The sequence below is a fragment of the Podarcis melisellensis genome (genome assembly GCF_964234715.1).
Source record: "Podarcis melisellensis genome assembly, chromosome: 10".
NCBI lineage: Eukaryota > Metazoa > Chordata > Lepidosauria > Squamata > Lacertidae > Podarcis > Podarcis melisellensis.
This window is the reverse complement of record NC_138542.1, coordinates 6,319,635-6,346,025: the sequence shown is the minus strand read 5'-3', so window position 1 is coordinate 6,346,025 and position 26,391 is coordinate 6,319,635. Positions and strand designations below refer to the sequence as shown.

The window sequence follows — 26,391 nt, the reverse complement described above, 5'->3', positions numbered from 1 at the left end:
TTTATATTACATTTTTTTAGATTTGCCTTGAGGCAGTCTTTAAACCTCTTTTGTTGACCACCAGCATTATGCTTTCCATTTTTAAGTTCAGAACAGAGTAGTTGGGAAGGATCCAGTAATTACAAGTTGGACTTTGGCTGCCTATCCCCTGACTCAGATGACTTTGTCCTTGTCCAGATCTAGGCACTTAGGAAGGATACATTGGTGGTTGCCTTTTTGTTCCTCATTAGAAAGTTGGGTGTGTGTGCCTTCTATTACAGTTACAGTATTCAACAGATTGCAGTGGATGACAGTAGTTCTGTACACACTTAACTGGGGGTAGGTGCCACTGAACAGATTTCAAGTTTTAGGATGTTTAAGCCCAACTCTCTAAAGAGGTTTAGTTTATTACACTGCAATAAATCATATAGGGACGTGGGTGGCGCTGTGGGTTAAAGCCTCAGCGCCTAGGGCTTGCCGATCAAAAGGTCGGCGGTTCGAATCCCCGCGGCGGGGTGCGCTCCCGTTGTTCGGTCCCAGCGCCTGCCAACCTAGCAGTTCGAAAGCACCCTCGGGTGCAAGTAGATAAATAGGGACCGCTTTCTAGCGGGAAGGTAAATGCCGTTTCCGTGTGCAGCTCTGGCTCGCCAGAGCAGCGATGTCATGCTGGCCACGTGACCCGGAAGTGTCTTCGGACAGCGCTGGCCCCTGGCCTCTTGAGTGAGATGGGCGCACAACCCCAGAGTCTGTCAAGACTGGCCCGTACGGGCAGGGGTACCTTTACCTTTACCTTAAATCATATGCCTTTGCGTTAAAAATTTGTTAATGGTTACTAATTAGGCAAGAATGACACAAAACAGATTAAAAAGAGTAAGTTTATAAGGAAACAGGTAATGTCATCATGTGATTAGTACCAAAAATATTTTTACAGATAATCCCTCATGAACATACACTGCATTTAACAAAAATATAAACTACCATTTTTACTTACAAAAATATTAAAGGATTGAATGTGGCAGTGATCAAATTAACCTATTACAGTGACAATAACCCCATGTTTCTTTCCTGTTTGAACTGGATATTCTTTGTGCTTTTCCCATTCTTCATCGTCAGTATCCTGTTCAAATGTTTCTGGGTAAATAGGGAGCTTATCTTTGGGACACTCTTCGTAATAGCTTCTGACATATTTCCCGACAAACCAGCCTTTGAATTCCTCAGGTTTTCTACATTCTAAACCATGGTAGTGAACACTGTAGTGATGCTTCAACCAGTAGAAAAGATAATGAATGTTGTAGTCACATCTCCAAGGATTTTCTCTAAGCCACAGTATTTTCAAAAAGTACAAATCTTCTAATACTCCATATTCAAAATTTTGCAGGGAGTTGTTTGATAAATCCAATTCTTCCAGGTTCATGAGTCCTGCAAATGCAGCTGTTCAAAAAATGTAAACACTAGGATTACATATCTACTGCGTAGGAATAACAACAACCATAGAGATATGTGTTAGTACCATTAAACCTTGGCTGAGATTCACTGTGGCTGTGTTTTAAAGAAACAAGAGAGGCACAATGTTCTGAACATTATTTGAGTCTGTACCAGACCCAAAATAGAGCTTAACAGTGTAATCCTATGCAAACTTATCTAGGAGTAAGTTGTATTGAATTCAGTGGGCTTGCTTCTGAGAAGACATGCATAATATTTCACTGTAAAACAATCTGATTAATCAGTGACTGTTGTTGCTTCCCGTAGGTGGAATTGGATTTGATAGATATTCAACTGCTATTTCTTACTATTTCATAATTATTAAAAATGACATTTTGAGGAAATGAGCCACCTTTTGTATCATGAAAGCATTTATTAAAACTCACTATAGTTTGATATATCATAATAAAGTTTACTCACCTGGGTCTATGTGAACTATTCCATTACTACTGAGGTTTAATACCTTCAGGTCATTCATGTCTTCAAATTCCTTGGGTCGTAGCTGGTTGATTTTATTGTTCGATAGATCAAGTTTAACTACATCTGGAGGGATGTTACCGGGAACTTTCTTTAATTCTTGAGAAGGAAAGAAGAAATATATAAAAATATTATTATGGAAAGCCATAGTCCCTGCCACAACATAGTTTCCCATCTATCCATATACCAACATTGACTACTCATGTGCATTCTTAAGTCTTCTTTTGTTTTTAAGACTGCTTTAAAAAGTTACTGTCTTCTATTTATACCCTACCTTTCTTCCATTACGGAATCCCAGGTAGCATACATGTGGTTCCTACATGGTCTCTCATCCAACACTGACCAGACTCACACCTACTTAGCTTCAGTAAGGTGGTAGCCTTGTGTGCATATCCTATTCCCAAATACATTGCCCATTACTCCTCTAGTTTGCGTATCACCAACTTCAGAGAATCAGTGTACCCACTGAGAGTTTGAAACAAAGTAAACCAACTGAGGTGCTAAAGAAACCATCTTAAGGTAAAGGTAAAGGGACCCCTGACCATTAGGTCCAGTCATGGCTGACTCTGGGGTTGCGGCACTCATCTCGCTTTATTGACCGAGGGAGCCAGCGTACAGCTTCCAAGTCATGTGGCCAGCATGACTAAGCCGCTTCTGGCGAACCAGAGCAGCGCACGTTTACCTTCCCATTGGAGCGGTACCTATTTATCTACTTGAACTTTGACATGCTTTCAAACTGCTAGGTTGGCAGGAGCAGGGACCGAACAACGGGAGCTCACCCCGTCGCGGGGATTCGAACTGCCAACCTTCTGATCAGCAAGCCCTAGGCTCTGTGGTTTAACCCACAGCACCACCCGCATCCCTAAAGAAACCATCTTAAAAATCTACAAGTAGTACCGATTGTGCCAAAAAGTGTCCTTTCCATGTTGTAGGCAATGTAGAGCATTGTTTTCTGGCTGCCTTATTGAATTACTTTTTATGAATAATGTTGCTATTGATTCACCAATTCACATATTGTCTTTCTGTCAAAACAACATTGAGAAGTTTGTCTTCCTCTGCACTTTGTGGCTTGGGTCACTGTTTAAAACTCATCTGGTGCTATTTAGTTTGAAGATAGCTTGTGTGGGTTGTCAGGTGTGGGGGTTGCAGTTTGACAGGTTGGTGGATGAATGGTCTTTTAGAGCAGGAATTTGAATGTGGATAACATTTTGCTGCCTTCCAGATATTATTCCCTAATTTCTATTGTTTTTAAATTTGTCAAGGCAGGGAACCTAGGGGTGTACAAACATCCCTAAATCCAGTCCCGTTTAATAATCTGCTATTGCCAATATATGAATATTTTAAACATTTTTATTTATCATTGTACATAATAGACATGCATGTCTCAGGTATCAGCAAATATTTGCAAATCAGTTACTTTCCTTGTGTGTTTCTTTTCAAAGTTAATGAATCTAGAAAGACAGTGTGCAGAAATAAATACAGTGGTATCTCGGGTTACATACGCTTCAGGTTACAGACTCCACTAACCCAGAAATAGTACCTTGGGTTAAGAACTTTGCTTTAGGATAAGAACAGAAATTGTGCTCCGGCGGCAGCAGTAGGCCCCATTAGTTAAAGTGGTGCTTCAGGTTAAGAACAGTTCAGGTTAAGAACGGACCTCCAGAACGAATTAAGTACTTAACCTGAGGTACCACTGTATCTTGTGGCAATTTAAAGACCAAGTTAATTAAGTGACTAATAGCCAATCATAAAGACATCTCTGGCTGCAATTCTAACCCTGTCTGCTAAGAGGCAAATCCCACTGAATAAAAAATGGGGGAAATGATCTCATGAGCCAAATGTTAATCCCATGATCCAAACCTCTGGCCAGAGGTTCTCTACCCCCTGATTTAGGGAATGGATAGTAGCCAAAAAATAGCAGTTGAATTCAGTTGGTTCTTCCTACTTTGCTAAAGAGCTTTGGAATGTAACTGAGGAGTACAGATAAAGTCTACAGGTAACAAAATTCAAGTAGAAACAAATTAAGGCCTCAGGCCTAATTCCACTTACTGTACTTGGAGCCCATCATTGAATACAATGAGGTTTATTTCTGAGTAGACGTGGGTCAGTTACAAGACATGGGGCTTGAAAGATAAATTACTCTAAATTATTTTTATTCTAAATTAATTTTCTTGTAGTTATGGGTGGTAAGTAGATGCAGGCTTCTCCTATAGGATGGCACAATTTGTTTGATTAAACCACTAATATTTTTATGCTAAATTTATTATAGGGCTAGATGCTCATCCTATCTCCAGGCTGCTTTGCGTCTGACACACTTAAGGCACATATGCCCACTTTTGTTATTTTGTAATCAGGATGCTATAAGTTTTTATCATAAGTCTATTGATTATTATGGATAATAATAATGGATAATGGATAGGTGAAAAATTCCACCGATTGGGCTAGATAACCACCAACTATAATCTTCTGCATGTCTACTGACAAGTAATTACTTGAATTCTATTTGTTTTACTCTCAGGTAACAGTCAAAAGGCTTACAGCCTAAAATATTTTTAAAAATATACCCCACCTTTCCATTACCTTGGGTAAAGTTTCATGATGATAACTTTAATGGTCATTAATGAGCAGCTAAAAAGTAACATGTATTTGGCTTATACAAACCTTTTTTTCTGCAGTCCAGTGTCCGTACAGGAAACATGTAGATATGGCAGAGAGAAGAGTCAAATTCAGGTCTGATGGGTTTAGGTTTTGGAATAGGAGGGTCTGGTCTTTCTCCTTCAATGCACAGCTGCTCTGAATTTACTTGCTTGAGCTTTTGACCTTTTAGTTTTGTTGGGTGTACACATTTAGCATAATTTCCCAAGTTCCTGCTTCTTGGAAGCTGCAGCATCGTTATAAGAGTTTCTATCTGACAGTTGCAGTCCCATGGATTATCATACAGGCGTAAATAAATTAAAAGAGGCATGTAAATAAACACCTCCTCAGACAGGATTTTCAACTTATTGTGCTGCAGTAAAAGTGTAGTGAGTTTATTTAAACCGAAAAAAGCTTCATCCTCAATTTTTGATATCTCATTCTGTTGTAAATCTAGACTTTTTAATTTTGTGAACTTGGAAAACATGTTGTTCTTCAGCTTGCGAATTCTATTTCTTGCTAGCAGCATGTGTTTTAAATCTTCAGGCCAATCAGACAATACAAATGTCAGTTTCCTTTCTTGGCAATCTAAGTATTTGTCATGAAGATAGGTGTACACATCGCATGGGAGGCCTGGGGTGTAGCGCTTGACAGTGCCGGATGCTCTTCTTAAGCCGTTTGACTTTCCATTATTTGCTTTGTTTCTTGAACTCCCATTTCTTGTCTTCCTAAAGTCAGCTGCTTTGCAAAAGAAAAGTAGTATTATAATTGTAACCACTTGCATCCTGACATCCAGCTGGTCCCAATTATTTTGTACAACAGCTGGAACAGTCAGAGTATTCCTTTGAAATCTGAGTTTGGAAGCCTTTAACTAGCGTGGTTCTGAATCAAGGAGGCACAGCAAGGGTTTGAGGAATCGCTCTGTTGGAAGAAAAGCAGAATATTAGTGAGATATTACCCTAGAATTAATAATAATAATAATAATAATAATAATAATAATAATAATAATAATTTTATTTATACTCAGCCTATTTGGCTGGGTTTCCCAAACCACTCTGGGTGGCTTACAGCATATATAAAAAAATTGTAAAACATCAGACATTAAAAATTTCCTGATACAGGGCTGCCTTCAGATGTCTTCTAAAGGTCAGTTGTTTATTTCCTTGATGGGAAAATGGGAGGGCATTCCACAGGGCAGCTGCCGCTACCGAGAAGGCCCCCTGCCTGGTTCCCTGTAACTTCGCTTCTCGCAGTGAGGGAACCGCCAGAAGGCCCTCGGAGCTGGACCTCAGTGTCCAGGATGAACAATGGGGATGGAGACGCTCCTTCAGGTATACTGGGCTGAGGCCATTTAGGGCTTTAAAGTTCAGCACTAGTACTTTGAATTGTGCTCAGAATTGTACTGGGAGTCAGTGTAGGTCTTTCATGACTGGTGTCCTAAATTATAATGAATTAAAGCTGACATATCAATATCTTTTCCATAATAATCAGCACATTGTATATTGAAAATAATTTTGGCTGTGATAATAATGGTGAGCTTCCCTCCTAAATGGAGATATAAATTATTTATTTATTATCAAATGATGATGATGTCACACACCATTATACCTGATACAGTATCACCTGATACAGGGAACTCAGGGAATGAATTTGTAAGGGCATTTAGGCCAACAAATGGAACCCAATTAGTTTTGCCATAGTCTGCTGATTATTGGCTTGTAGTAAACATGGAAGCAGCCATTTTCATTAGTGACAGCCGTGCTATGGAATGCCCTTCTTGGCTGAAATATGCAATGCCCCATCAGTATTGGCATTCCATTGACTCCTGAAGATACACCTGCGTAAAAAGCATTTCCCTGATCTCCTGACTTTCATCTCTTGTAGTAATTCGATTTGTTTTGTTTTTAGGATGGCTCAGTTTTTTTGGTTTTTTATTAGTTTTTATGGGGGGGGTTGTGGTACAAAGCAAACGGAAAAACGGGGAACTGTACATCTGTTTTCTCCAAGTCACTTCATAGTTTTTTCACAGCTCATCGCATGGGTAGGTCCTTTGTGTATTTATTTATTTATTTATTTTTATTGATATTGTGAGACGTTAGTGGTTCCCAAGCTTGGTTGGTTGTGTTTGGTAATAATTGTTGTTGTAACTCTTATGCTGTTTTAAGGGGTTTGTTATATATTTTAATTATGGGTATTTTAATGTAGTTGTTTTACAGTGCATTTTTATTTTTGGTAGCTATATGTTTATTCTTGTTATTTTGCTGTTGACTTTATTTGTTTGTGAACTGCCTTTTATTTCTTCTTGAAATGAAAGCAAGTGAATGGGAATTACATTGAATTTCATTTGCTCTTTTAAACAAGTGTTAAGTGATGGACACTGGGAAAAGAAATCCTACCTTCCCATATCTGTTAATAGCCTGAAGTAGCAGTGACTACACAGGAAAGAGACCTTGGGTCTTTGTGGATAGCTTGATTAAAATGTTGGCCCAGTGTGTGGTACCTTTGAAAAAGGTGAATTCCACATTAAAGATAATAATACCCTGTTACTGGTTTACCTGGTGGTCGTTGTGGCCTGACATGACTGTTGGGCAAGGAGTGGGAAGCATCAGGAATCTGCCTGATGCGGAGTCTGGCAGTGGAACTGGAGTTAGCTAGCACCATCAGTGGTCAGAGGTGATGGGAGTCATATTGTCTGGCTCCCAGGGAGAAGGGCTTCCAGGGCAGACCAGAGAAAAGACTATGAAGGTTTGGTCCGCCCTTGGAACATAGAAGATGGACCTGCCCAGCCTGTCCACTGCCGATGCTGCTCTTGAACCTCTGGCTTCCCATAGGCCAGAGGTTTTCCAGCGCTGGTTAACACTGACTGACAGCAGAGTTTCAGAGTCTCCACGGTTTCATATTTTCTCCTAGCTCAACCTAGAGATGCTGGGGATTGGACATGGGACTTTCTGTACACATGCAGAGCAGATGTTCTACCACTGAGCTTTGCCCTCTCATGATCTTATGATTCTTCTTAGCCTGCTTCTAAATATTTGCTCTACTGCCTTGTCTGGTACAATACCATGTTCCATGAAAATACTGTCTGGGATTGCAGCCTGGATGGGAAAGTGGCCCTCCAGATGTCATTGGACTCCATTTCAGTGTCTGCTAACACCATCAATGGTCAGAGGTGATGGGAGTCATGTTCAAGCAGTATCTGGAGGTCACAGGTTTCTAATCTGTGGTGTACAGGATAAGATGTTGATTCACTCTGTCCTGTACATGTAGGCTGCAATCCTATACACATTTACCTGGGAGCGAGCCCCATTCACCTCTAGGTTCCAGTGTTATAGTAATATGATCTAGTTCTAAAACCAAATGGACAAAGAGGTTTGCCCAGTGGTCTGTATTATCTTTTCATCCTGGAGGCAAGGGGATCATAGGAAAGTGAGGCCATTGAACAAGATGGACCCATAGCATGGGTTGAGATGTCACAGGACAAAACCTTAGTTAAGAAAAAGGCTTGTAATGTCCCTGTTCACTCATAGTATCAACACTCATTAAGTTTACATTCTTGACCCAATTAAGTCTAGGAGCTGTCAGAGGAGTGACATGCTGTCACAGGCATCTTGTCCAAGCCTCAACAGGGTGGCTTATCTTACTGTTTGAGAATGTGTGTTACCGGGGCAATAACTACATTCTTTTGGTGATGTGTGTGTAGGGGGGTGTCCCTGGAAAAAGCAAAACTATTGTTTAACAATGAAAGCATTGTGTAATCCCAATGAAATGACATATCTCCAGTGTTACTGACCATTGGTATAAAATATATTTCATTCTTTCCCATTACATTGCTGATTTTGGGTTTATGTTACTGAAAACTGCTAGATATGAGCTGATGTTTTCAAGTAATGCAAGATACTAATTTGGCGTTATATTTATTTTAGCTCACTGTAAGAATTTGCAAGACTTAAATGTCACTGAATGCCAAGGGTTAAATGTAAGTATTCATACAACAAATTCGAAATAGCCTTAATGTAATTCAGATATAATAATTTTTAGTTCTAATTTTGATTTCTAGAGAAGACACAACATTTTTAAGATGAAAAGCTGTTCTCTATTTATGTAGCATAATATGGCTAAAGTCCAAATATTATGAAGTTTGAATAGGAAACCCATATGATTTCATGGTTTGTAATCAAGGAAAAGTGTATGGACTTCCAACTTCAGTCTACACTGGTGTGAGGAGCCTCCAGACCATGGGCCAAATATGGACCAGAAACAACAATTTAAGGAGGCCATTTTGAAAACCAAAAGAGGTCATTTATTCCACCTAAAGATTCTGGTTATCTTAGTTACATTTATATGTTGTATTATGTTAAGAATGTGGTTACAGTAGATGATGCTAAATATTATTATTGCATTTCCAATTTATTATCAGATGTCTAGGTATGCCGTTGAAGTATAGTGTGAACTGAAAAAATGCATCTGATATAGAGCCATATTATTTACTTTAAAAAATGAAGCCAATTTCATTTATGATTTTCTTTATTGAACAGGATGAACTAATAAGGCTTGTAACAGAAGGTTGCCCAGCAATCCTTTACTTAAATTTATCTCACACAGATATCACAAATGGAACACTAAGACTTCTGTCAAGGTAAAAAGAATCTGTTTTATAAATAAATTCTGAATTTTAGTATAACAATAGAAGAAAGATTCCACCTTTATAAAGATCAGCTGCTCTCTCTCGCTGACTATCACTGTAATATGGAAACAAGTGTCCCCCAACGTTTTGGAGCAAGAGACACATTTGAAATTGTAGGAAACTGCTGTGGGTGCCAGAAAACAACAACAATTTCACAGCAGAAAAGTCGGCAGTGCTGAGCACCCCCCTCAAAAAAAAAAAAAAAACAGTGATCAAAAAGCAGGGGCAGTACCCTCTCTCCAATAAAACATTGACCACTGGTTTTGAGAGACTTCAACATCCCTGCCAAGGCAACTGGCTCTGGGGTGGCTGAGGACTTCATGGCTGTGGTGGAACTGACAGTAATAAGGCTTGAGAATATGGACTGATAAAAACTTGCAGAAAGGAGACAACTAGCTGGGCCAGGGAGGTTATTATTGCCTCCTTGCAAGGGGGGTGGTCCTTCCCTGCTTGCAGGAGGCAGTGGTAAAACCACTCCTCACGAAACCCTCCCTGGATTCAGGAAATCTAAGTCATTACCGGCCAGTTGCTAATCTCCCCTTCGTGCCCACAAACACAAGATACTCTCTGAGTCTGACAGATAAGGGGGCTGAAAATGACAGGTTCACAGCCCGATCCTATCGATACACTCAGAAATAAGTCCTATTGACTTTCTCCCAGGTATGTATGTATAGCCTCAGTTATTTGTACAACAGATTGGGAAAGGACCATGAAATAAATTTGGTTAGAGCTAAATAGAGCACCATGATTACCTTATTATACACTTGCATGCTAAAGACCTGATTAGGCACTTTGGAGCTATTTGGACAATGAAAGAGAAGTGTGTTAATGGCATGTTTGATTTTACTGCAGTTTACCCCAAGACGTTTTAGTTAGTTAGTTAGTTAATTATTCATTTATTTGGAATAGTTATAGTCCACCTTTCTAGTTCAATCAGTTAGGGCAGCTAACAAAGACAGCTATTTAAAAATACAGCCACAACAACATTTTAAAATTCAACAAAAGATGGACAGTTAAAACAAACAAAACGAAACAAAAACTTAAGTGGATAATCAGCAAAAAGAATTGCTGAAAAAGTTTTCAGGAGGTAGAGATGAAGCTGTATAGAATTACTGAGGTTGTGACAAATGTAAAGTAGCTGCTGTAGTTGAGAAAGCCCTCTCTCCATGCATTGCATGGGGGTGATGCACATCAAAGCACCTCACCTCATGATGTCCATGAATAGGTCAAGGGAAACAGGACCATGCAGGAGGAGATGGGCAGAACAATCCTCTATGCCGCTGGTTGCAAGGCTATACTGGCAAATTAAATGCTTATCATATGCCAGGGTTATCAAACTGAAGGAGGCAGTTCACATCTTCTAAAGGTAAATTGCAATGAATTTAATTAAAATAGGCCATTAAATCCAGTTCTCTGTTACTTTCCCTGAAGCTCACAATGTGTCTGATTAATCCCCTAATATGTGGATGCATGGTAAGACACAATGAGGGAAGGCTATAATAGGAAAGTGTGAGATACTGGACTTCTAAAAGGTTCTTGGCAGGAATTTCAAAAATACTGACAAGTCAACCCTTGTGAAACATCTTCTAGCTGCTTCCCTGCTCCCTTCTGTACTATGCATATACTTTCAGAATCATAGACACAACACAAGCTAGTCTAAATCTTATGTCTGAAGCTCCCTACCAGTTGTGAAGCATAAGGCTCCCTGAGTTCAATGAGACTTCTTGTATTGGGAACTTGCAGCATTCCAGATGTTGTTGGTCTATAACTACCATCATCTCTGATAATGGGCTATGTTCACTAGGGCTGATAACAGCATATGGAGGGCCACATGTTTTCTATTCAGTTCCACATACCTATCTTGCACCTAGGCCTCACCAGCACCAGAGATCAACAAAGTGGAAGTACAGTGAACATTGAGAGGAAACAATAATGTCCTCTTGGGTTTCATTAGACGGAGGCAAGGGAAACCTGAGTGTCGTTGGACATGCACTGTGGACTTTAAGAAGGCTGATTTCCTTAACAAACTTGAGGAACTACTGTGTGAGATCCCACTGTACAGTGGTACCTCAGGTTACATACGCTTCAGGTTACATACCCTTCAGGTTACAGACTCCGCTAACCCAGAAATAGTGCTTCAGGTTAAGAACTTTGCTTCAGGATGAGAACAGAATTCGTGCTTTGGCGGCTCAGCGGCAGCAGGAGGCCCCATTAACTAAAGTTGTGCTTCAGGTTAAGAACAGTTTCAGGTTAAGAACGGACCTCCGGAACAAATTAAGTACTTAACCTGAGGTACCACTGTATGTCAGAAATACTCAAAGAGAAGGGAGTCCAGGATGGATGGAAGTTTCTTAAAGGTGAAATATTGAAGGCACAAATGCAGATGATTCTAACAAGAAAGAAAAATGGGAGGCATTTGTTGGTAAACATTTTTATAAACAACTTGGATAATGAAACTGAGAAGATGGTCATCAAATTTGCGCATGACACCCAAACTGGGAGAGGTATCTAATGCTGTAGAAGTATTGAAGACAGAATCAGGATTGGAGGATTACCTTAACAGAATGGAGAACTGGGCCCAAACTGCCAAAATGAAATTCAGTAGGGATAAATGTAAGGTTCTACACTTAGACAGGAAGAACCAGCTGTACAAATATAAGATGGGGGTCTGGGTGTAGCACATGAGAAAAGGTCTAGGGGTTTTAGTAGACTACAAGCTTAACAGTCAACAGTGTAATGTAGCAGCAAAGAAGCTAATGCTATTCTAGATTGCATCAACAGAAATATAATGTCCCAATCATGGGAAAGTCATAGTACTGCTCTATTCTGCCTTGATCAGACCACACCTGGAGTAATATGTTCAGTTCTGGGCATCACAATTTAAGAAAGATATTGACAAGCTGGAACGTGTGCAGAGGAGGCAACCAGTATGATCAAACATCTGGAAACTAAGCCTTCAGTATGTTTTCCCTGGACTCCTTCCTTATGCATCTCAACTAGTCATAATTTGCTAGAATGAAATAAAGTACAGTGGTACCTCAGGTTACATACCCTTCGGGTTACATACACTTCAGGTTACAGACTCCGCTAACCCATAAATATTACCTCGGGTTAAGAAATTTGCTTCAAGATGAGAACAGAAATTGTGCAGCGGCGGCACAGCGGTAGCAGGAGGCCCCATTAGCTAAAGTGGTGCTTCAGGTTAAGAACAGTTTCAGGTTAAGAACGGACCTCCGGAATGAATTAAGTACTTAACCCGAGGTACCACTGTATGTTAAATAGCTAATCTGTTCTTTGTGCCCATGTTCCTGTGTGTACAGCAAATGAAAGCTGGGTTAATTCTTGCTGTGAGCTAGAATCAGCTCTAGTATGAAGATCAGATAAATGTCTGATCTGTATATTTTCATACCCTTATGCCATTTTCTAGTGGTCTAGTGGTATTTTCAAAGCAGCCTCCAAGTTCATAAAGCCTTTTCAAATGCTGACATTTCCCCCTGCAAAAATAATATTCCATTTAAATATAGCTAAATCATCTTTTGCTTCTCTGTCTCAGTTTGGATCACTGTGAATGAACTTTCTGTTCTCAGCATGCCATATTGTAGTTTTCCTATCTGAACATTGCAGAAGTTATATCGCCTGCCAAGCTATGTTGTCCTAATCACATTATCTCCTGCAACCACAAAAAGAAAACAAGCAAACAGCTCAGATTGAAATTTCCTTTAAGACCCCTCCCACAATCTCAATTTGGCAATCTCAACTAGGTGCAGCTTACGTACTATGTTATATTTTAACACAATTCTTCCGTAACATTTATAAATCATACAGTTGGTGATGTTGCGGGGCCAAACAAAGCTCATTCATTGTGAGCCTGCACTTCCTTAATAAACATTATCCCCACTTTGAACCCTCCTTTGCTGTCGGTCTGATTGGCTACACTCAGTCAGGGCTTTGAAGAGATTGACACAAAAAGCACTGCCACGTGAATGCCAAGCATAGGGGATGCAATACATCCCCTATGTTGAGACATCTAATAGAGCATCCCTCTAAGGGAAATAAAATGACCTAAAAGGTAACCTTCTCTTTGAAAGATATGCACACACACATTTTCATAGAAATATATGGTTGTAAAAAGCTTGTTTCAATTCAGTCATGCATTTGGGACTTCTGAATACTTATTTGTTTATTACATTGTTATATTAACAGACACCTGAAGTCTAGAAGAACAAATTAAAACCCATTGCAGGGATTGGCCCTCCAGATGTTGCTGTGGTACAACTCCCATCATCTATGACCATTGGCTGCGCTTGGCTGGGACTGATGGGACCTGGGAGTCCAGCAACATCTGTGGGACCCCAGGTTCCCATTCTTGTCATAAAGAATATTAGATACTGACTAATACAAGCTAAAGCATTTTAACTTTGGCGCGAGAAGATGAGAGAGAAGATGAAGTCTGTTACCATTCATTGTTACATGTCATAATGATGTACATACTGAGAATATAATCCACAGTGTGTACCCCTAAAAATTAATGTGCTATTACTGGAAGATCTTAGGTGTTTATCTTCTCACAGAAAAGTTTATCTGAATGCTTTACCTGCCTTTTTGTCTTAATACGAAAATAAATATTTACTGTTTATATTTCTTTCCATATGTCTTTAAATTTAACCCTTATTTATCTGCAAAGTTTTCCCTCTCTTATTCATTAAGAACACAAATGTCCAAGTCTTGCAAGCAGTGGTCATGATGTCATACACTCATCATGGTGGGTGTTCCCAGGTTAGCTTTTGCTGACTTGTGAAGTTGCCTTAAATGTTTTCCTGAACTAAAATTTCTTGCACAGCATGTTGTCTACTCCTAATCATACAGTGTATTTTTTCTTCTGCAAGCTTTCATTTGTGGTAATTGTGGCACTGCATCTCTTATTTTAGTTCAACTACTATATAATTGTATAAAATTAATACTCTTCAGTATGATAATGCCTAAATATGTATTATAAAAATGAAGTTGTAGAGAGTACAGTTTCAGAGTATTCGTTTGCTATGCATATTGTCTAACCAGCTTCCTTTGTCTGTCACTGGATATATGTTATAAACGTTTCCTATTAATAAGTCACACAGTGCAATCCCGTGCATATTTACTCAAAAAATGTCACCATGCTCAATGAGGCTTACTTCCAGATATAGCAAAGTATTACAGCTTTAGGTTGTTATGTGAGCACACAACTATTTTGCATTTTTGTTTTGTTGGAATAGCTGTGTCAAACCTTAATGGAAACAATTACACAAGCAGGGATGGTTTAACATTATGTTTAATTTTTTATGCCTTTAATATCCTTTGATAGAGTTCTGGTTTTCATTTTGAACACAAAAAGCTTAAAAAACAATGTGAAGTTAATGTTACAACTTGGTCCTTTAAATGTTTGAGAGTCATATGTTTCTAATTTAGTGCAAACGTTTGAGTTTACAACCAAGGAAAATCATTTTAAAATCAGGTTTCATTTAAGATGACTTTGGTTCGTGAATAATCTTATTAAACAGTGTAAAGTACATGCAACAAAGAAAAGTGAAAGGCAGCTTTTTTTGTATTCAGGCAAAGTGAATATTCCCATTAAATTCCAGTATCCACCCATGTTCTTAGAAAGCTTTTTAGCTACAGTATCAAATTGCACCAGAAATCTGTATGCAACATCTTAGTAACTGACTTCTTCTTCTATCTGGCATAGGGGATGCCCCAATTTGCAGTATTTAAGTTTAGCTTATTGCAGAAAATTCACAGACAATGGCTTACTGTACCTCGGCTCTGGAAGAGGGTGTCACAAGCTCATCTACTTGGATATTTCAGGCTGCCTCCAGGTTTGCATTTCAGTTTTCTTTTTCATATTGTAGCGAAGCGATTCCTTTAGAGAACTGACGGCACCAAGCACTCATGGTATAATCAAGTAGTACAGGCACTGCAGCAAAGTTTTGAGAGGTTTTAAATTACATTACCACAGCTGCTTAAATTTTCCTGAGGAATAGCACTATAGGCTTTTGGCTTTTGTCCAGTGGGCGTCTTTAACTATAAACAGCCAGTCCTTATTGCATAATGAAAGCATGCATTGCTGTTGGAGGTGGGCTTAAAACATGCTTGCTTTGTGCTTTTGCTTCCATACGTACAATTTGCAGACATTAACAATACTCAAGGGTCCTCTGCTGAGCAAACAGAAATAAAGCTCCTGAAAAGGAAATCAGATTGTCAGTGAGCTTTCTAATATCACTTTCCTTCTTTTGTAAAGTGTAAGAATGTAGCATGGTAACGTACTACCACCCTTCCACTAAGAGAGGGAAATATAGAGAGAAAGTGTGTTACACACTCTTTCTCTCTTTCTTGGCCCCCAGCCCCCAACAGTCTTTTTTGTTGTTGTTGCAGGGAGGTGTACAGCTATGCTTTCGAACTGCTTCATTTAGGCAGCCCACTGTCGTATGTGTAAGAATCTATACAGTGGGGACATCCTGTAGCATCGTAACATAACTTCAAATTCATAAAACAATAATTGGAAGCCATAGAAGGATCTTGCAGGTGATGCCAAGGCACACTTTGAACCTTGCTCCATTCTCACTAGTGCAGACATAAAGGTGAAATGTAAAAGCATCTAGGAATGAATTGCAAGAGCTACTGCAGAAAATTGGATTCCTTGGGAAGAAGAGGGGAAATTAAATTTAATAAATAAATAAACATTGGATTTCCCCTTATTCAACCCCTTCCCACTATCACCACATATGCAAGCAAAATACATAAATCGAGTAGTAAAAGCAGTTGAGGTTCCCGACAGAAGAATGAAAGCTGCCCAACCATGCACTCACTTTGCACGTTATTTCCCAATTTCCAGCCACCCTGTTTAGGATATAAGAGACCTACTGCACACCCTTCCGTGTCCCCCTCTGTCCTATCATCAATGGTAGGTCATTCCTTTCCATTTCCATGTCCCTCATCTGGGATCAGGTGAGACTTCATTGACAAGTTCACATACCAAACAACCCTTTCCAAAAGAATTTGCCTCTGTGTTAAAACTGAAGCAACAGCCTCAGTGATTGCTGGAGTAGTTGAGAGCCAAGAGAAGGATCTGAGACCTCCTTGGTTTCCTATCTGCTACTGGGGCTTTTGCAACAGGTCGGTTCCTGTTATTTATTTGTTAATATTTTTCTTCTACCCCGAAACAGGATACAATAAATCAGCAAAATACAAACAGAACAAATCTAAACAAAGTGTAAAAGGTAGAAAACCTACATGCTTACCAGGTTATAGAAGCTATGGTGAAATGTAAAGGGGCAGGAATGAGGGTGTTAATTGAGTGAAGTTAGGAAATGGAGATACAGACTGGGTGAAAGGTCAAAGCAAGGAAGCTAGTGGGGAGGTAATGGTGGATGAAAGAGCTTTAAAATATATCCTGTTTGAAAAACATCTATGAACCCCATCTGTGAAGTTTCAAGGGCCCTTAATTTCAGTGTAATAATTTTAAAATTAAAATGCACATCGTATGAATTCAAGCAGTATGTGGTTCTTATCAGTTAAGAAGCATTGACCCTTATAGAAGTTTGAGCTGAACACTCCTTGGTTAGACCCATCCTGTTAAATCAGTGTCACTGGATTCACTTCAAAAGTTTGAAGGCTACTTCATACTTGCCACTTTTCTCCATAGGGGTATTCTCTTTATGGGGGGGGGGGGAGAGAATCATGTGCATATTACGTCATCAAGGGTCATATATTCCACCATTAGCACATGAATCTGAATGTAGAATAAGCAGTTTTTACCAGCTATGGTGATTTTTCAACAGGGACCACTTAGCTACAGTAGTCAATGAAGGACTTTTCTTACACTGGGTCTGGAAGCTGAAACTAGTTCAGAATGAGGTGGCATCATGGCTTGTAATACCAGTGCTGAGGGAAGTGCAAAGTCTGATAGCATGCCTCTGGGCCCTTTAGAACTATATAGCACAATGGCAGAAGGTTGCAGAAAGATGGGCAAGAAAACAAGTATCCTCTTCCTCTTACTGAAACTTCCCCCACAATCTGCAAATCCCAGACAACGCTACAGGGTTCCTGTTTTTAGCTGGTTGAAGTCTTAGACAGAAGAACTTTGCATTATAATGCAACACCATATTGTAACTGTGCCCCACTTATTTTAATTTCTAGTTAGTGTGTTTTTGGATAAAAAATGAGGTACTGTTACTCATATATTGATAATGTAATAATAATAATAATAATCATCCAATAGGATGTTAAAAACACAATAAAAAATCAATCATTAAAAACTTCCCTAAACAGTCCTGCCTTCAGGTGTCTTCTAAAAGTCAGATTGTTGTTTATTTCCTTGACATCTGATGGAAAGGCGTTCCACAGGGCGGGCTCCACTGCCAAGAGGGCCCTCTGCTGTGGGTGCCAGCACAAAATGGACAGCAAAAAAATAAGGGGGGGGGGAGATGCCAGTACTCCGTACCAGTGAGTATTAGACTGTCACAGAAAAAGCTCTGCTTTCGCTTCACATTCCAGATTTATTTTGTTGGGTGTACTTGCAACTGATTGCTTTCTCTCTCATTGTATTGATTTTTAGCAGAAAATATGGACATATTTCAGAGCTAGGGTGAAGAATGGCTTAATAATCTAATACATTTTATTGGCCTGCAGTGAGACACGAAACCCAGGAGATAGAGTAATAATTTACATTGTAAACACAATTTTGTTGAAGTGAGAACTTCCAAAAGTTGGTGTAAAGTGGTCAGGAGACAGGCAGTTGTTGCTGACCATCTGACTGCAGGCAGAATAGCCAGCCAGCTTGTCACCAGGGCAATGAAACACCCAGATTGGGTAACTGTATTAAGGAGTGACTTAATGTAAGAGCTGTACTGGATCAGACCAAAGACCCACCCAGTCCAGCATCCTGTTCTCATAATCACCAAGCAGTTGCCTATGGGAAGCCCCCATGCAGACCTGAGTGCAGCAGCACACTCCCTACTTGTGATTCCCGGCCACTGGCATTCAGAGGCCCAGTGCCCCAACACTGGAGGTAGAATGTAGCCATCATGGCTAGTAGCCACTTACAGTCTTGTCTTCCATGAATTTGTCTAAATCTCTTGAAAGCCGTCCAAGTTGGCAGCTGTCACTACGACTTCAGATAACCAATTATATAGTTACTATGTGCTGTGTGAACACATGGCTTTCCATTTGTTGCTGTGTGCAACATTTCACTTCATTGGATGCCCTCAGGTTCTGGTATTAGAGAAGGAGAAAAGCATCTCTCAGTCCACTTCCTCCACACCACGCATAAGTATGTCATGCCCCCCCTTATTATTATTTTATTCTAAACCATAAAGCCCCAAACATTGCAACCTTTCCTCTTGGAGTAGTTGCTCCAACCTCTTGATCTTTTTGGCTGCCCTTTTCTGAACTTTTTTTCCAGCTCTTCAATATCCTTTTTGAGCTGAGGTGACCAGTCTTATGACTGCAAGCTATGCAGGTCAATCTCATATTCACCTCTTCCCCCCTCCCAATTTCCAACTAATCTTCAAGGCAGGCTGATTTTCCCCAAGCCTCTGACCCTTTAAGGTGACTCTCTGGAGCCAGTTTGGCACACAATGATTTTGTACATACACACATAGGCTGAGAGCTTCAATGGCACCCCTCTGGAGGCTGCACCTGGGGCAAAAACCACCGCTATGGCACTGCTGAAGGGGTTTGTCGGAGACTAGCACTCCTTACTCTCAACCTAAAATCCTTCAGTGATGCAAAAGCACCACTGAAGGCCAGGAGCTCCTTTAGTTTGCTCAGCTCTACTGCCAAACCACAGAAAGCTCCAGCAAGTCTACAATTGTGGGCAACTGAGAGATGCTGCTAATACTAGGCGTAGTGTAATCACGAAAGCAAATTGTTTCCAGCCTAGTTGAAAACCCAGCTGATAAGTTTCTAAAATTTTGTACACTATAATTTCCATATATCTATTTCCAGCATAGGAGGAAAATACCCTACTAACTTAACGGGGGTCAAAGCAGCCTGGAGAGAGACTTAATACTGTGCTATGTTCCAGAATATAGTTGTTATTCGCAGATAGGGTTGGATTGCCCCAAGACAGAGTCAGCTGGCAATGTTCAGGCCACCTCACATTTCCTGGAGGCTGTAGGAGGCAAAGTGTCATCACAGCAATGCCTCTGCGGGCATATCTGCCAGACTGATTTGAACAGCTGGCATGATGGCTCTTCCAGCAGCACTAATCGAAAAATTAGAAAATCTATGTAGGGGAGTAGTAGTAACATTATGGAGAGTTCTGCCTATTCTTATCTACAAATTAAGCTTTGTTCAAAGCTTTGTTATTTAATTGTGTCCGACTCTTCGTGACCTCATGATCAGAGCACACCAGGCACTCCTGTCTTCCACTGCCACCCACAGTTTGGTCAAACTCATGCTGGTAGCTTTCAGAACACTGTCCCACCATCTCGTCCTCTGTCGTCCCATTCTCCTTGTGCCCTCAATCTTTCCCAACATTGGGTCTTTTCCAGGGAGCCTTCTCTTCTCACGAGGTAGCCAAAGTATTGGAGCCTCAGCTTCACGATCTGTCCTTCCAGTGAGCACTCAGGGCTGGTTTCCTTAAGAATGGATAGGTTTGATTCTTCTTGCAGTCCACGGGACTCTCAAGAGTCTCCTCCAACACCATAATTCAAAAGCATCAATTCTTCAGCGATCAGCCTTCTTTATGGTCCAGCTCTCACTTCCATACATCACTACTGGGAAAACCATAGCTTTAACTATACGGAGCTTTAGTTCAAAGCTAGGAGGCCCTAAATGGCAATAGTTCCAATATGTGGTCCATTTTATGTTTAACAGAAATATTTTTATTCAAGCCAAAAAGATGTATTATAATGTACAACCTGGGCTGCAATTTGTGCATACCCATGATATACACACAATTTTGTAGCAAAATCCATTGTATATGTTAATAGCTGTTGATAGGATACCAGTCTTAGTCCAACTGACTAGACATTGCCCAATTAGTTCCACATATCCAGAGGGGATTTGGACTTGAGTTTTTTCCACTACCACCACAACCCCACATATACTACAAAGCAAACTGCTTTTAGAATACTGTGGAGTTTCAGAAGTACTTCATGAAATAGTACAGGGAACAGTTGTTGAAAAAGCAAATATTGAACGTGACAATTATATTGATTTTGTTTGTTCCAAAGCAGCTACAATACAGTGTATTGCCAACTCTCAAAAAATATGAATATGAATTAAAGGATGGTTGTTACCATCAAGTCAAACGTGCCTTCTAAAATAATAAAATAGGTTGGGATTGGGAAGTCCCAGCCATGAAAAAAATAAATTGTTAATACTCCCAGTATCTCCCAATTAGAACAGTGGTCTTTTTGTGTGTGAGAGGGAAAAATGTAATAATTACAATTTATCAGAAAACAATAATCAGATTTTCAAATAGTTTCTTGCCAACTTCTTGGAAATAGCTTCAATTTAAAAGGGAAGAAAGATAAGATAAGGAAACATGGCTCCAGATTTTCCCAGTCCCCAAGAGTTTCTAAGCTTACATTTCAGGAAAAGTCCAGAAACTGATATTTTGAGGAGCTTGTTGCAGTTCTTCATACATTTTCTATAGTGATTAGTTATCTTTTCACAGCATGAAATAGGAATGCTGTGTTTAAATTAATAACATCTGAATGTACTTTCTCAAGGAGCATTCGCCCCCTGGGAACTGTTCAACATGACCTTCTGTCCTCTTGTGAACTGTTTTCTATGCCGAGATAGAAAATGGCACAAAAGCTGGCATCCAGTTCTTATACCATGTGAAAGATTATCTGTTACCTTTATTTAATAAATTTGCAATTTGGCAGTGGTGCTTACATTCCACTAGATTTGCATCATTCAGGCAGCCCAGAGAGAACAGAACCAAGAAAGAATGTGTTACCTAAGGCAAGTTATTTATGGAAGCAAACTAGCTATTGTTAATAGTCCATAAATTAGAAATGCATGCAACTAAGATATTTTGTATGCAGTGTGAATTCAGTATAGTAGAGCAAAGCTATATGGAATCCTTTTAAGCTGGATATGTAGGCATCTTTGTGGGCATACTATATTCTTGAGCAATTGGTGGGGAAGCAGAGAGGCAGAAGTTAAAACGATGGGTATCACATATTTATTTGCTATATGTCATTTGAAAATAAGAACTGTGGAGTTTGTGCCTGAAATAAGTTTATATTTTTGTGTCTTCTCTAGCCTGTCCCCCACATTTATCATTCTAAATTTACTTCTTCCTCCCATATCTAAAATAAATTCTAAAATTCAATGTTACTGGCTACGTTCAAGTAAACTTCTACTTATGGCATTAAGCTTACTCTTCTTTCCGAGCTGTTTTTAAAATTTGGAGTCCTAGCATACTTATTTTAGTGTTCATGTTGGCATTGTAAATAAGCCCACAGATGTTAGTAGCTGGCTAAGAGGCTAGTGTCCTGAATGTCCATTCAGGCAGCAAAGGAGAGAAGGCACCCCCCCCTCCTTTGTGGCCTGCATGGAAATACAACAGCAGCAACAACATCTTCTTCCAAGCTGATTGAAGGTATCAGGCCAACCCATTGGTTGTTGGTTGCAGAAGAAGGGCTTGTTGTTCTCCATGACCAGTTCAGAAGCCAAGTGAGCTGGCAGAGGAGAAAAAAGTCCAACCTGTTACTTATCTACCTGCCCTACTCACTTGCCAACATGGAATTTCATTCGCTCACTGGCAGTGACTTCCTGGTCACCTATGTCTATCAGTTGTTATATATGAAGTTGACTTATAGACCTTCAAAAACTTGGAAGAATTGTATTGGTGCTGCCCGATCTAGAATGATTAAATTTAAAAATTGGTGCTGGGAGGAAAGTGATCTATCTCTCAGCTGCAGTGATACTAAAGTTACATTTCTAAGCACGCTTAGTGGGAGTAAGTCCCACTGAATATTGATATTATTATATCCTTTTTTTATTCATTTACATCCCACCCTTCCTTCCAAAGAAGCCCAGGGCAGCAAACATACTTATCATATTAATCTTAAAACAGTTTTAAAACATTCCAAAAACAGTTTTAAAAGAGTTATATGCTAGTATTAAGAGCAATTTGGCCTGGTAGCTCACTGGCAGCCAATGCAGTGCTTTCAGGACAAGTGGTCCTATCAGCTGCACTACTTACTTACTAGCCCTAGTAGCTGCTGCATCCTGCACTAATTGCTCTCTGGTGCTCTTCAAGAGCTCCTTCACACACAGCACATTACAGTAGTCCAGATGGGAGGGCAGCAGTGCATGGACAACTGAGGCCAGGCCATCCTGATCTAGGAACAGTCAAAGCTGGCAAATCAGCCTTAGCTGAGCATAAACGCTCTTAACCACAGAAGCCACTCCAGGGATAAGTCAGAATCCAAGAGTCCTTCCAGGCTACAAACCCGTTCCTTCCGAAGGAGTGCAACCCCTCCCAGGACATGTCATGCACCTAATTTCTGGGTATGGGAACCACCCATTCACAGCACTTACAGATGATCAGGTCTCAGCCTCAATTGATTAGCCCCCATCCAGCCCTTCTGTGCCTCTAAACACTGGTCCAACACCTTCACAGCTTTCCATGGCTTTCCATATGTTATTGGACTCCAGTCACATCAGCCCCAGTCAGCATTGCCAATGGGTGATGGGAGTTGTATTCCAGCAACATCTAAGGGCTACTGATTCCCCATGTAGCAACAGACAATGTCTTGCCCATGATATTGGAAAGCAGGGAGAGTTTGGGGAGGAGGGGATCATGCAAGCCCAAGGTCCACTCATTTTGCTCCAAAGTATAATTTCGTGTTATAGCTGAACAAGCCTTTAGTGGGAAGAACATAGAAGGGCATTCTCTATAGCACCTATTTATTTAACATAGGCTTCATTTGAACTTTAAATGTTTATTAATTTTCCTAGGCTTCTTAACCAGAAATAGCATGGATTCATAAAGGCATTGCTATGTATAGGATTAACTTTCCAAAATTAATATTTAAATGGAAAAACACGTTTGACATGTACACACATACCCAGTATTTATGAAGCTGGGAAATGCTGTGAATCTGGAATCCGACATTTTCAGACAGACTGTTTTCTTATAGATTCTCATGAAACAAATCTTCTTTTGTTCCAGATAATATATTTTATAGTTTTCCTTTACTAGCTTGAAAATAATGTATCATAATTTTCTCATAATATAGGTGTTAATAATGATTTTCAATACTGGCTTACAGTTCATGTTTTCTATTAAAAATGTTTTTAAAAATCAGCTCACAGTGGAAGGCTTCAGGAATATTGCTGACAGCTGCAGTGGTATCAAACACTTGATCATTAATGAAATGCCCACTCTATCAGACAGATGTATTCAGGTAAGAAACTGAAACGGTCATATATTTGTTCTGTAAACATATATTCTGTTAATTTCCAGACATGAAAAAGATGGCATTTTACAGCAAAACCAAAGAAAACTATTCTAGAAGTTAGCTTAGCTCTATCTTGGTTTTGTTCCCAGTCAGATTAAAAAACAATAGAAGCCACAATGGCTTTTTACTGGTGAAGTAACAGCGTTCTTCTGTTGGGATGGCCCCACAACTGAGCAGTCCCACAAGTGGCATATTATATCGGGACTCTGCATCTACCACCTGGAAAAGAATGAAGCATCTGAGGATCAGGTTCCTCTTGCCTCCACTAGAATGCTGTGTGCCATGTAGTACAGGCGATACAGTCTAATTTTCCTGCTGAAAGAAAGGAAAATTCCCATTCCCCATCACCTTTTTTTGCCAGGCAGTAGATACCATGAGAGAGTTTACTCATTGAAATCACTGTTCCACCCCTGCTTCATCTGGCTCTCCCTGCTCTCCTTTACACAGGATGACTGCATTGCTTGCTTCTTTTTGGAGGGGAGCCTTTCATGAAATAAATGGATAAAGATTTCTATCTCCATGTTCACTTTACACAGGGGATTTCCGTATTGTTACAGGCCCCCTCAATCCTAACCAAAGGGCTCTTTGCCCTCAACCGGGGTCTGTGCTCCTTTGGAGCAATGAAGACACAGTGGAGGCTGTCGTAGCTTTAAGAAATATGTTTTATTCACATATTTACACCTGAATTTAGATGGCGGGAGTCCAGATCTTACAGCATAGTCATCTCAAGAAGGGCTTATTACCTGCACCAGTGCAGCACTGGAGTCCAAGGCATCTCTCCCAGCTATCTTGGATAGCAAGATATTTGACAACTGAATGATATGAGATTATGATATATTGTATGAGTCCAATCCACCAGTAATCCATAGCAGCTAATAACCCATTACTGTACTGTACATATTTAATCAGAAGATGAGCTCAGATGAATTAACCTATTTGAATCAGATTGTTAAGCGCTCAGTAATACAATATAAAAACAAAACAAAAAATCTAATGGGTGTGTCATTTTTATCAAACATTTAACTTTATGCAGAGATATGTTTCGATTTTGCTTCAGTAGACCAACAGTAGCTACTAAGAGCAATATCAGAATTGATGTGCTATTTTTACTTCTTCAGTTATTAGTATTCAGTTGGATATGAGAGGATAGAAACTCCAGCATTTGTTATTATAAAATGTATATTTTCCACATAAAATACAATGCATTTGAAACCTGTGTATTTTCTCTTAAAGGCTTTAGCTGAAAAATGCCATCAGATTGTGTCTGTTGAATTTAATGAATCCCCACATGTTTCTGATGCAGCTTTTAAAGCACTTGCTAAATGTAAGCTGGTCAAGATGAAAATACAAGGTTAGTGATGACATAGTATAATAGTTCCTGCAAAATAGTTGTATGTGCTACCTTTTTACCATGCCGTTGGCTCTTTGACATAAATAGACGTGTGCATAAGTAGACATGCTTTTTGTGACTGAAAAAGCTATTGACTTCAGGCCAAATGTAACCTAATGGTTGTTTTGTGATTTCAATAGGGAGTAATCAGATTACTGACCTAACTTTCAAACTCATAAGCAAATCCTGGCCTCATATGAAACACCTTTGTGTGTCTGACTGCCAGAAGATAACAGATTTGAGTCTCAAGATGATTGCACCGCTGCCTGATATTGTTGTACTGAAATTATCAGATTGCATAAGGTATTCCGTTACATTCAAATGACTGTGTGGGTTATTCATTTTAACAAAATTGCAAATTAACAAAAAAATGTGTTAGCCTCCATCCCTGCAAATACCGTCTTTTTCGCCCTATAAGACGCACTTTTTCCCCTCCAAAAATGAAGGGGAAATGTGTGTGCGTCTTATGGGGCGAATGCAGGCTCTTTGGCTTCAGCGATAGCAACGCGAAGCCTCCGAAGCCTGCGCTCCAGAGGCTTTGCGTTGCTTCCGCTGAAGCCAGGAGAGTCTGCTCTTTGAGGCTAGTGGTGGGAGAAAGCAGCGCCTCCTCCATCGCCAGCCCCAGAGGATGGGGGGCAGCAGGAAGGTGCGCCACGCCTTCCTGCTACTCACCAACTCGGCTTTGAGGCTGGCGGTGGGAAAAGCAGCACTTCCCCCATGGCCAGCCCCAGAGGATGGGGGGCAGCGGGAAGGCGCGTGACACCTTCCTGCTACTCTCCGACCTGGCTTTGAGGCTGGCGGTGGGGAAAGCAGCGCTTCCCCCTTCGCTAGCCCCAGAGGATGGGGGGCAGCGGGAAGGCGTGCGACACCTTCCCGCTACTCTCCAACCCTCCTGTGGGCTTTTGCGGGAGATGGGGGAATTCCCCCACCTCCCACAAAAGCAGGCAAAAGCCGTGCGCTCTTTAAAGGGGCTCTGCGGCTTCTGCTGGCTTTTCTAGGAGGTGGGGGAATTCCCCCACCTCGTAAAAAAGCCCGCAGGAGCCGCGCACCCTTTGAAGAGCGTGCCGCTCTTGGGGGCTTTTCCCCGAGGAGGGAGAAGGGACTGACTGGCCGTTTCAGTCCCTTTTCCCTTCTGGTCGAAAAGCCTGTAGGAGTCGCGCACGGCTTCTGTGAGCTTTTGCGGGAGGTGGGGGAATTCCGCCACCTCCCGCAAAAGCAGGGAGAAGGTCTTGTAGTAGCGTACAGGCTGCATGCAGCCTGTCCACTGCTCCCAGAGCTGCGGG

General features: G+C 40.4%; 2 protein-coding genes across 3 annotated transcripts in view; one reads left to right on the top strand and one right to left on the bottom strand.

The window, feature by feature from the left end:
- The window catches only part of FBXL13 (F-box and leucine rich repeat protein 13), a 70,801-nt gene that overhangs the window by 22,094 nt on the left and 22,316 nt on the right, over nt 1-26,391 (top strand). For both annotated transcript variants that reach the window (XM_081927676.1, XM_081927675.1), the window contains exons 10-15: nt 8,496-8,548; nt 9,108-9,208; nt 14,979-15,108; nt 23,566-23,664; nt 24,952-25,069; nt 25,249-25,411. In XM_081927676.1, the coding sequence (XP_081783802.1) occupies nt 8,496-8,548; nt 9,108-9,208; nt 14,979-15,108; nt 23,566-23,664; nt 24,952-25,069; nt 25,249-25,411 (664 nt within the window). The remainder of the gene's footprint in view (nt 1-8,495; nt 8,549-9,107; nt 9,209-14,978; nt 15,109-23,565; nt 23,665-24,951; nt 25,070-25,248; nt 25,412-26,391) is intronic.
- On the bottom strand, nt 841-15,189 carry LRRC17 (leucine rich repeat containing 17). The gene is made up of 4 exons (XM_081927830.1): nt 15,049-15,189; nt 4,600-5,493; nt 1,882-2,037; nt 841-1,410 (listed from the first exon to the last, which is right to left on the bottom strand). Exons 2-4 carry the CDS (start codon nt 5,354-5,356, stop codon nt 1,007-1,009), a joined length of 1,317 nt encoding a protein of 438 aa, XP_081783956.1. The 5' UTR covers nt 5,357-5,493; nt 15,049-15,189; the 3' UTR covers nt 841-1,006.